This window comes from Miniopterus natalensis, chromosome 1 (genome assembly GCF_054644295.1).
Source record: "Miniopterus natalensis isolate mMinNat1 chromosome 1, mMinNat1.hap1, whole genome shotgun sequence".
Classification (NCBI taxonomy): Eukaryota; Metazoa; Chordata; class Mammalia; order Chiroptera; family Miniopteridae; genus Miniopterus; species Miniopterus natalensis.
In genome coordinates this window covers 7807593-7819721 of record NC_142081.1, presented here as the reverse complement: position 1 = coordinate 7819721, position 12129 = coordinate 7807593, and the positions used below count along the sequence as shown (strand labels likewise).

General features: G+C 45.5%; 1 protein-coding gene across 1 annotated transcript; it reads right to left on the bottom strand.

Annotated features, from left to right (window-relative positions):
• Window positions 1-233: 233 nt before the first annotated feature.
• Window positions 234-9687, bottom strand: SERPINA6 (serpin family A member 6). The gene is made up of 4 exons (XM_016212491.2): window positions 9078-9687; window positions 5318-5588; window positions 1732-1879; window positions 234-419 (listed from the first exon to the last, which is right to left on the bottom strand). The coding sequence occupies exons 1-4, from the start codon at window positions 9685-9687 to the stop codon at window positions 234-236; spliced, it is 1215 nt and encodes a 404-aa protein (XP_016067977.2).
• Window positions 9688-12129: the final 2442 nt, after the last annotated feature.

Genomic DNA, 12129 nt, shown 5'->3' with positions numbered 1-12129 from the left:
ATTGTACAATGATCAAAACAAGAAATTATATTACTTTATTATATGGATATTATTCAGATTTTATCAGGTGTCCCACCTTTCTTCTTCAACACACTGTCATTAGTCCTGATGCCATTTATTACAGGGAAAACCTGGAGAAGACTTGGGAGGACCCTCCCCCCCAATGCATCATTTCTGTGGAGTCCTTGATGCCTAGAGTCAGACTGTGCTGTGGCTCTTCGGAGGATAGACCCTTAGGCTGGATTCACAATCTTGACCAGGAAAAGGCTGCTCCATGTGAAGTTGTCGAAGATCATGACAATGAAGGGCTGGTTGAAGCGAAGGGTGAGAGGCTCAGGTGCCATGTTTTGGGTGACTTCAATGGGAGTAGCTTCCTTCACACCCTTCTCATCAAATTGCAGCATGGTCTTATGGACCACCTGTTGGGATGGACCAAAGCTGGTGGTTGAGCACCTAATGTATGTTGGGAGCTTTCTTCACCTCGTTGCTTGGGCTCCTCCCACCCTTGGTTTTATGGATTGTGAAGCTGAGGCTGAAGCTGCTGGCTTCTTATCTGAGTCGCAGCCCTAGGACTAAAGCTGAGGTCTGTCCACCTCCAGAACCCTGGCTGCACCTAGACTTCCTCCTTAGGAAGCTGGCAGGTGGAACCCACCACATAAAGGTTAAGGGTCTTGTGGCACTAGTTGGACCTCACTGGGTCCTGGGCTAGTAGAGGCAGCCCTCGCTCCCTTTTCACTCTGCTGGGTAAGTGGTAGGGTTCAGTTCATGAAAAGTGCTTGTGCCTACCCTTTATGGAAACCAGTAATCTCTGCTTTGTTGTGAACAAAATTAGAAGGAATTCTGAAATTGGCAACATGCTTGAGTAGCTTGTATCAAAAGCCTCCATCAGATAAGAATTGGCAATTAAATAACCAAATCTTACAGAGCAAGGACTCTCATTGACTGCACAACAAGGAATTGGAGGGTTTGAGTGGCTAGGAAGAAGCTGAATTGGGATAAGAACTCTGACAGTGTGTCTTGGGAAATGCGGTTTTGAGTGGAATAGACCCTAGGTCAAATGTCAGGCTGCTCTTTACTAGCTCTGTGGCCTAGGTGAGTTATTTTACCTTCCCTGGGCCAGAGATTCCTCCTTGGAGAAATTGGGATAATATCCAGTGGTCAAAGTCCATGTGCTTGAGTGAGGGGGCTGCTACCACTACAACTTTCTCCTGTGCCCTCTCTTGTTTTGTCACCCCTAGGACTATAAGGTCTGTGGGGACAGGGCCACCTCTGAGTAGTGGAGACACACTCAGTGCATATTGTAGACGTTCAGTAAATATTTCCTGAATGGATGGAGGAATAAATAACGACAGAAAGCTGATCAGGGTGTGAATGTAATTGGGTAGAAGGCTTAGTGTGATCTCATTTAGACATTTTCCACTTTCCCGGTTTCTTTTTGCAGGGGCCTCTCACAGGCCTCCTCTGATGACTTCATTTTACACAGTGCCCCCTTTGCATGGCCTGGTGGAATGGGTAGATGCCTAGGCTCTAGCCCTCCCTGTCATTAGTTTCCTGTATGACCTTGGGGACAGCACATTTTCTTGATGAGCCTCCGCTTAGCCTGTTGTAAAACTAGGGGCTTGGACAACACCTGGTGCTCTCTCAGCCTGGGGCCTGGAGGCCTGTTCATGAGTGGGCTCCATGTTGCTTATGCATTTTGGGGAAGAAAAGGTAGGCCCTGGATACGCTTACCTTGGACATCTTCAGCTGGGCCTCTTGGGTGATGCCTGAGAAATTTGCATGGCTATTGTGCAAGTCTGCAATTCCCATGTCCTCCAGAAGGCCCCCAAGGTCATAGGCTTCAGAGATGGAGACCTTTGGGATGTACAGGTCTACTGGGCTGCTCACGGGGGAAGCAGATGAGGTTAGACTTTCCCAGGGCTGGGCTTGGCCAGCCAGACTTCCCGTGATCCCTCCAGACCCTGCCTCCTAGCTGGACAGGTTCTTTGGGGACGACGCAGGGACAGGGACAGTGCCAGGTCTGCCTCTCCCTCTACCATATAGGCAGCTTCCTCTTTGGGCCTCTGAATTGCAGTCTTTTCTTCTCAGCTTTTTCTTTGAGCTGATTCCACCTGTGATACAGCTGGACAGTGGGCCATTGAAGAAAAGGGTCCCTAAGAAGCCCAGAAGTTGGGGTGGGGAAGGGAGCACCTGGCTGGGAGCAGGGGTCCTGGCCCCAGCTGTGCCACTGCACTGTGTGGCAGGGCCAAGGCCCTCCCCTCTCTGTGCTGTCCTCATCTCCACAGCAAGGCAGCGCAGGGCAGCAGGGTCTCTGCCATGGCCCTTCTGTGTGGAAGCTCTGAGGTTGATTCTGTAAGAATTCCATGACTCCACCTGTAGGTCCCCTTGGATAAAGCCAGTGGGATTTCTAAAAAGGCAGGGGGAATCATGCTGGAAATCATGCTAAACGTTTTTACCTATCAAAACATTAATTTCATGTAAATATTTCCTCCTTTTCCTGTTCTCCAGAGGGTGAGAAGATGCCTGAGTCTGAGGGGTGTCAGTGAAATGACACGGGCTCTACAGCAGGAGCAGCCTCACTGCACTGAGCTAATGGCCCTGGGAGGCCTGGAGGCTGTAAGCAGCCAGTGGGAACTTGAGGACATCACTCAAGGGGAACAGAGGAGGAACCGCAGATGAGCAGGATGTAAATTCTCCTCTCAGCTGGGAAATAGCAATGGAAAGTAAGGGAGGTGGACCTACATCATGCACCTGGCAGACTTGCTTTACCTCTGAACCTCCTCTAGTCTGCACTCGCTCACACAACCCTACCAGGTTGGGGTCACCATCGTCAGTGTCCAGAGTGAGAGACTGAAACTCCGCAGAGGCTGAGGATTTCCCAAGTCACACCCCTGGGAAGCAGCAGGAACTCGAAGAAACAGGACCAGCTGCCTCAAATCCCATCTCCTCACCCTTAGAGAGCTGCCCACACCACACAGCTCAGCGGGCAGGTAAGTGGCAGCAGAACAAGGGGACAGAGAGGAAGGAGAGAGTGTGAGCTCTGAGTGGGGCACAGGGGCTTCCTGTGGGAGGTGGGTGCAAGCTGGAGCTGAGGGTGCCAGCTGGGTGCACTGGGAAGCAGGCGGAGGGTCTGTCTGCTGGGACTGGGCAGGCCCTGTTCAGATGGAGTAGGGAATTATTCATGCCCCGTCACATAGGAGGGCTAAAGGTGCAGAGTTTTACCTTGGATGTTTATTTTAAAAAGTATATAGAAGAAATTGGCATGTGTTTTTGATTGATGGTAAATTAAAGTTGTTTAGTGAAGAGATTCTTTTTGGTGTAAAGAGAAATATTATCTACCTCACTTGCAACACATTAGGGTCCGGAATTCGTTAGAATCACGGTGCATTACCCGCACCTGGTTGCACTGTACCTGAATTACAGGTTCCCTTTGCGAGGATTCAGGGTGTGGTGGGGATGGGCAGTTGAAATGGTGAAGAGCTGGGGAATGGGTCCCTACCTTCCATCCTCCAAACAGGCTCACATGCATCCCCCACCCCCACATATCCCCCCCCCCACACACACACTCAGGGCAGGTATGTTTGGTTCTAGGACTCTAAGAATGCCTTCTATCTCCCACATATAGCCATAGGGGGTCTCTCTGAATCACAGAGCTGACTAGACCCCAAATCCCTGCTGGAGAGAGGTGAGACTTCCAGCCCCTCCATGTCCATTCATAGAACCGGATTAACCTCTCAAAGAGCACCAGCAGGGAGCAGTGGAAAGTATAATTCAGAGTAAAAATAATTGAGAGCATGAAGCTCAAAACCTACATATGTAATAAAGTAGAAGAGCTTCTTTCTAGATTTTGTACCTGCAAATTCTTGGATTGCTAAGTTCATCTGAGTAGGATTTTTCTCACTTTGCTGCTGCTGGCCAGCTTTGCTGGTGCCCTGGGTAAGGCCTCCCTGACTTGGTTGGTGCCATTCCCTCTTCCTCTCATGCTCTAGGGGCCACTTCCTGCTGGTTGAACTTTCACTAAGGCTCAACACACAGTTCAAGGCCAAAGCAATCCACTCTGCATCCTCTTCCCCGGTCCCCTGGGACCGAGTCAGGCACCCCACCCCCCAGCCCTTTACACATCTCCTTCCTCTCTCCCTCAGACAGAGCTTATGTCATTGTGCCACTGTTAATTCCACCAGAATCTGTTTTCTGCTCTGGAGTCTTTGAAGTCTACACTTTGTCATGTTCACCATTCTACCCCTTCTCCTTAGCCTTGTGAATGGTACATGGCATGTGCTTTCATTAAGTGAATATATGAATGAGGGAATGAAAGGAATGACACCTGCTCTGTGAGCCTTTCTGAGCTACTCCAGATCCAAGTGCCCGTTCCCTCCCTTGTGTCCCCTCTGCCCTTTGAGTCTGCAGTCTCCCACCCACCCCCAGGTCCCATGTTGGTTGGTATTACTCTGATTGCTCGGTTGCAGACAGAACTCAAATCTCCCAAGAGTGAGGATCATGTTCAAAAATATCTGCTCCTCCTCCAGGGTGAGGATTGGGGCTGGGCAAATGCCTGACCATAATTTTGATTGTCCTCTAGCTCGGAAGTGCCTGGGGGAAAATGAATTCATTTGTTCATCCATTCATTCATCCATTCATTCATTCATGCTTGCTCACATGCTCAGCCAGCCCTCCCTGAATATGTGCTCTGAGCCTGCCCCTTTCTTGGGCCTGAGATTCATTGTCTAGTTCTTCCCCTGGCCACCAACCTATCAGAACGGACACTCCTCACTCTCTTTCTCCTTATTTATTACCTACTTTATGTCCTGATTTTTTACTTACTTACTGATTGAAAAAGAGTTAGATTCCTGAGTGACTTAAGAATCATTCATAGACTTTGTGTTGGTCCCATGGTGGATATTGTGGTCACTTTCATTATACTTTTAAATGTAGTCTCTCTGGCATCTTTAGTAGTGCTTGGTTTCAGGCAAGCAAGATAGTAAAATGGAAAAGTGGGTAGCTGGATGATTGGTGAGCTCAGTTTAAGAAAATAATGCAAAAATGTGGTAACACAGAGGGTGGCTATTAACCTCTCAGGGACCTCACTTTGTAGAACGCCCCAAAGTATCTCGGTGTCAATAGACCACGGTATATAAATGAGTGTCCTCTAGGTCAGAGAACCTCATGGCCTTTGGGGACCTAGCAGTCAGAAAAACAGTGAGCCCTGGAGGGTGAGTCTGGGGCAAGAAGGGGGTCCAGGTGCATCCCTTTTCTACCCACCCCACTTTCTAGGAACACATCCACTTCAGAAGTCCACACAGTTGGCTGAAGGGCTTACCCACTGGTCAGGGATTCAGACCACCTCTGAATGGTGTCCCGGCTTAGTGCAGTGATGACCGTGTCTATCTTCCCCTTGTCCGGAAGGATGAAGAAGACTGTCCCGTTGCCCATGTAGTCCAGCTGCACCAGCTGGCAGGAGAGCACTGAGTCATTAAAGTACTTGATCTCATTCGACTGGAACATCATAGGCACCTTCACCAGGGTTGTTTCGTTCACATAGAAGTTCTCCTCTCTGGTGCTTTCCAGGTCAAAGGGGTGTGCCCAGGTACCTGGGAAGAGGAGGGAGAGGGAGGGCAGGAGACAGGCCCGTGTAAGCAGGAGCTTGGTGGCAGCTGAGCACCAGGTGTAACCACTGAGCAAATTACACAGCAGCCTTCCTCACCCCGGAAGGTCCCCACCAGTCTGCCAGAGTTTCCTGGTAAAAAGGGAAATCCCTAGAGGTTTAAGGGATTTCCATCTTCTACCCTTGGCATGGATTGGGGATTAGCTCCGTTTCTGAGATTGGCCCTGAAAACAGAAAGAGGGCATGAACAGAGAATGCTGGCCCTGGGATTTGGGGATAGAATTCAGTAAACCATAGTTTGCCTCATAGCCCCCGCTTGGAGTGGATCCTGGATTGGAGGGCTGTGGAAGAGGTGCTAGATCTCAGGCTGCAAATTCAAGGTCAGGGGTTGGGGGAAGTTTAGTGGAATGGACCATCCATTCCATCCCCACTCTTTCACATCCTGGTCACAGAAGCCCAGCAGATATCCTGGCTGCCCAGTTGATTGTACCCATTCCCCTGCAGGAGGCTCCTGACCTCCATTGTGGCCCTGAGGGCTACACCACATTTCCTGGAGGCAGAGTCAAGGTGAGAAGATTCCTTTAAGGTAACAAGGTCCCCACTAAGAACTGGACTCAAATCTCTTCCACTGTGTTCCACGATGTTATTACACAACCTCTTTGCTTGTCTCGTGATGGGGAACTCACTACTTTTACAGGTGGGACTTTCCACTATTGGTCAGCTCTAATGGGAAGAAAATTGCTCCTTAGATGGACCCAAAGCCTGCCTGATTGTAATGCCTGCCTGCTGAGCCTCTTTAGTCCTTCTGAGCTTATTCCAAGCAATTCTGAGTCCTCTTGCAGGTGATAGACCTTTGGATATTTAAAGACAGGAGTTGTTGCCCTAGCTGGTTTGGCTCAGTGGTTAGACCATCAGCCTGAGGACCGAAGGGTCCCAGGTTCAATTCTGGCCAAGGGCACATACCTTGGTTGCGGGTTTGGCATGATCAGGGCATGAGCAGGAGGCAACCACTCAATGTTTCTCTTTCTCTCCCTCCCACTCTCTCTGAAAAAGCAATGGGGGAAAAAATATCCTTGGGGGAGGATTAAAAAATAAAAAAGACAGGAGTTGAGTCTTACAAGGGCTCTAGGTTAAGTCTCCCTGGGTCAGGAGATGACTGAGAACCCTGAGTCCAGCGGGTCCTCAGTCAACAGGGAGAGGCTGGAGGTTGCAGGGATAAGAGCTATGGATGCAGAGTCTGGCTGCCTTTGACCTTAAGCCTAGAAGCCCGTGAAGCCTGTGTTGAGGCCACTGTTTCCCAGTGAGGCGGCCAGAGCATAGCTCCAGGCAGATCCTTCTCAGTCCCACTGCCTATGGGATCTATGGACCATGAAGCTAAAACTCTTGGTTCTGAGCCAGCTCAACCCCTTTGTAAGGGATGCTAATGGAGACAACAGGGAGAGGCTGGAGGCTGTATGGAGAACTATGGATGCAGAGCCTGGAGACCCAGGAGCCATTCCTGGCCCATCCTCGACAACTGAGTGTGAACTCATTGTCTGAGTGTCTCACAGCAAGTGAGGTAATTAAAAAAAATATTTTTATTCATTTTTAGAGGGAGAGAGAGTGAGAGAGGGAAACATCGATGTGAGAGTGAAACAGCAAAACATTGATCAGTTGCCTCCGGCACACCCCCTACCAGGGCCCTACTGGGGATGGAGCCCACGACCAGGAATCAAACTGGCACAGGTTTGATTTTCATGCTCAGAATAACACCCAACCAACTGAGCTACGCTGGCATTGGTGCAAGTGAGATAACTTGACGAGACTCAAAACATCCTCCAAAAGAAGTCTGGAGGAGGTGACTTTTGAGCCAATATTTGAAAGGTGGGAAGAAGTTTTAGGCAGATGGACAATTTGAGGGAGGGCTCAGGGGGCCAAAAGGGCATGGGCTTGTGGCAGGAAGAATGGCTCCCCAAAGATGTCCATGTCCTAATCCCTGGAACCTGTGAATACTTTATATTGCATAGCAAGAGGGAATTAAGGTTGTTAATCAACTAACCTTGAGAGGAGATTATTCTGTATTATCCAGCTGAGCCCCGTGTAATCACAAGGATCCTTCAAAGTGGAAGAGGATGACAGAAGAGGGACAGAGTCAGAAAAGAGATGTGATGACAGAAACAGTTATCGGGGTGATGCGTTACTGGGTGAGACTATGCCTTTGAAGAGGGAATGGGGCCGAGAACCAAGGACAGGTGGCTTCTAGAAGCTGGGAAAGGCAAGGATCAAATTCTTCCTTAGAGCCTTATACCTCCAGAAGGAACATGCCTTACTAACACCTTGACTTTAACCCAATGTGACTCATTTTGGACTTTTGACCTTCAGAATTGTAATATAAATTTGCATTGTTTTAAGCCACCAAATTTGTAGTTATTTGTTATAGCCGCAATAGGGAACTCATACAGGCTTCTGTGGGGACAGCCATACTCAAAGGAATTCAGTGTGGTCTGACTGACTGTGTGTGTGTTTGTGTGTGTGTAGGGAAAATGTTGACAGGAGGCTGGAGAGGACAGAGAAGTAGATGACTCTGTGCCAGGGCTTCTCAACCTTGGGACTATGCCATTTGAGGTAGATATTGTGGGGGTTGTCTTGTGCATTCTAGGGTTTTTAGCAGCATCCCTGGCCTCTACCCAATAGACACCACTCCAGTAGATGCCAGTAGCACACCCCACCCCACCCCTAGCTGTGACAACCACAAATATCTCCAGACATTGCCAAATATCCATGAGGGTGGATGGGGGTTGAGAACTAAGGAGTTTAGATTTTATTCTCAAGAACAATATATCCCCAAATTATCTGATCATTAAAATTATTAGAGGAGGTTACCTTTTTAAAAATGAAAATTCTAGGACTTTCCCATGGAGGTTTTGCTTTAGTAGGCCTGGTCTTCGATCGGGAATCTATAATTTTAACAAGTCTCCCTGGTGATTTTTATGAACATGCACTTTGGAAAACCTGTTCCAAATGGGTGAAGAGGAACTTAAGTTCGGTATGAGTAGGACCTGGTCAGAGCTGGTTCTGAGCACTTGGGAAATGCGTATATGTTAACTCAGGGGCAGTCTGAGAGTTCCTGAGGTCTGTTTGGTTCTAGGCTGTATTTCTAGTACCTTTCCCAGTGCCTGACTCATAACCAGGACTCAGCCAATGTTTGTAGACTGTGAGGCAGCCATACTGTTCACCGTTACATGTTTGGGCCTCAAACCAACCTGTAAGAGCTTGGGCGAGTTACTCAACTCTTCCAGTTGTCATTTGGATCTTTCATAAGATTATATAATTCCATCTTCCTAATAGGATTATGGTGAAGATGGAGACTCACAGATGTGTATGTGCTTTGTAAAACAAAAGGCTTTGCCTAAGAATGCACCCTGGATTTTGATAGCTGTTACTATTCTTGGCAATAGTAGATGAGGTCTTGTCAGAATGGGATGGGTAGGAGTACCTTTGAAGAAGATGTAGTTGACCAGGATAAACGTGGCTGGGCTATCCAACTCTGAGAATAAGTCCACGATTTTCCCTTGTGTCTTATTCTTGATATATTCATTGATTTGCTTACTGGCTCTGGCCCAGTCCTGGAAATCTATAGCCAAGGCGTCCAACTCATAGTAATGCTTCGTGTCTTCTGAGAATGACTCTAGAAGCTCCAGGCTCTGGTTGAGGAACAAGGCATTGCCCATGGTCATTTCCAAGGTGGTGCCTGACCCCCTGAGGAGGCGTTGGAGGTACCAGAAGCCCTGGTGGATCTTGGCTTCTGATGTCTCAGTGAGGTTGAAGCCCAGGCCCTGGAGAAGCTGGGCTCTTGTGTACCCGTGGGCACCCAGGGAAAGCAGAGCCAAGGCCATGGAAATGCTCACGGGGGAGATGAAGATGTTCTTGCCAGGAGTTGAGGCCACTAGGTGCTTATACAGGCCAAAGGCAAAGTCAACATTGTTTGGAGCCAGGTCCCGGTGGTGGCTCCTTATGCTTATGTCAACATCAGGCTCCTTAGCCTGGACAGTCCAGAGGCCACTGGTAGACAGCCAGAGGAAACAAATGTACAGGGCGAGCAGCATTGTTCAGGATGGCTGGGCCCTACAAAATTAGAAATTGCTCATTAGATGATGCGGAGTCTTCAATGTAGTGGGATATCAGGAACAGTAGGCAGAAGACCCCATTCAAGCCCTAGTTTCTTCTTCCACATTGGCTGTGTGACCTGGGGCCAGTCAGGATTCTGGGCCTCAATTGTCTCATCTGAAAGTATAAATTATACCTGCTATGATTCAATCAAGTTGGGCACCTACTGGAAGCCCAACATTGACCTAGGTGTTCTGCCTATATTTTCTCATCTACCCCCACTTACCACCAACAAACTAATAAAGTAGATAATTATTCTGATTTTAGGTAGGCAGAAACAGGTTCAGAAAGCTTAAATATAAACCTTATTAATATATTCAAAGTACTGAAAGAAAAACACTGTCAACTAAGAATTCTGTATCTGGCAAAACCATCCTTCAAAAATGAGGGAAGAATTAAGACATTTCCAGATAAACAAAAGCTGAGTTAGTATATTATCACTAGACATCCCCTGCAAGAAATGCTAAAGGGGGTCCTTCTGATTGAAATGAAAGGACACTAGAGAGTGAATAGAATCTTTATAAAGAAATAAAATTCTCTGGTAAAAGTAAATATATGAGCAGTTAAAAACTATTATTATTATAATTTTGGTTTGTAACTCCACTTTTTGTTTTCTGTATGATTTAAAAAGACCGATGCATAAGAAACAATTATTAATTTATATTTTTGAATGCACAATGAATAAAGATACAATAACTGAAAGGCTGTGTGGATGAAGCTATGTAGAAGAACAGTGTTTGTATGCTATTGAAATTAAGCTGGCATAAATTCAAATGAGAGTGTTATGAAATATGTGTTATAACTTTAGTATGTTAAATGTAATTTCCCTGGCAAGCATAAAGAAAATAACTATAGAATATACACAAAAGGAAGTGAGAAGAGAATTAAAATATTTCACTGCCAAAAAGTCAACTAAACACAAAATAAGACAGTAATACAGGAAATGAGGGTGGGGAAGCTATAGAAAACAAATAGGGAAATGACAAAAATATGTATCTTCTTATTAGTAATTACTATTAATGTAAATAAATGAAATTCTCCAATCAAAAGACATAGATTAGCAGAATGGGTTTAAAAAAATGATCCAACTATATGCTGACTACAGGAGACTCATTTTTGACCCAAAGACAAAAATACGAAAATTAAAGAGTGGAAAAAGTATTCCTTGCAAATAGTCACCAAAAGAGAGTGGTGGTAAGGCAGCAGAAGGAAGGAAAGAATAAATATTAGAGCACAGATAAAATAGAGAATAGAAAAACTAGAGAAAATCAACAAAACCAAAATATATCTAATCCATAAAGTTAATATATTAATGTATAATACAATTTTCAAAAAGATTAACAAAATTGACAAACATTTAGCTAGACTGCATAAGAAAAAAAGAGGGAAGTCTCAGTTACTAAAATAAAAAAAAAATGATAGTAGGGGCATTACTACCAATTTTATAGAAATAAAAAGAATTATAAGAGAGAATACACATCAACAAATTGGATAACCTAGATGAAATGGAAATGTTTCTAGAAACACAAAATGTACCAAGACTGAATCACAACAAAATAGAAGGTCTGAATAGACCTAAAGAAGTTAGTAAATGTAATAAGTAATTGAAAACTCCCTAACAAAGAAAAGCCCAGGACCACATGGCATCACTGTTGAATTCTATCAGATGTTTAAAGAAGAATTCACACATTTGCCTCAAATTCTTTTTAAAAATTTGAAGAGTTGGGAATACTTTCTAAATAATTTATTGCCCTGATATCAAAGCCAGACAAAGACAATATAAGAAAAGAAAACTGATATTGCTTATGAACAGTGATGAAAAAATCCTCAACAGAATACTAACAAATAAAATTCAGGAGCATATTGAAAGTATTACACACCATGACCAAGTGGGATTTATTCCTGGAATGCAAGGGTGGTTCCATACACAAAAGTCAATGTAATGTAATTATATTACCAGGCTGAAGAAAAAACCCACATGATAAAAACACTCAACAAGCGAGGAATAGAAGGAGATACATCAACATCATAAAGACCATATACGAAAAGCCCACACTAACATTATACTCAGTGGTAAAAGATTGACAGCTTTTCATCTAAGATTTGTAACAGGACAGGATGCTGCTTTTGCCTCTTCTGTTTAACATAGTACTGTAAGTTCTAGCCAGAGCAGTTAGGCAAAAGAAATAAGAGGCATCCAAATTGGAAGGGAAGAAGCAAAATTACCTCAGTTTACCATAGCAGGTAATCATATATGCAGAAAACCCTAAAGATTCCACAAAAAACCTGTTAGAATGAATAAATAAATTCAGCAACGTAGCAGGATATAAAGTGAACACATAAAAATCAGTTCTGCTCCCATCTACTATCAGAACAATCTT

Coding starts and splice junctions, on each gene's coding strand:
- SERPINA6 (XM_016212491.2), bottom strand. CDS start 9,687: ATGCTGCTCGCCCTGTACATTTGTTTCCTCTGGCTGTCTACCAGTGGC. Junction 5,589..9,077: donor CAACTACATCTTCTTCAAAG/GTACTCCTACCC, acceptor TCCTCTTCCCAG/GTACCTGGGCACACCCCTTT. Junction 420..1,731: donor CCCAGCTGAAGATGTCCAAG/GTAAGCGTATCC, acceptor CCATCCCAACAG/GTGGTCCATAAGACCATGCT.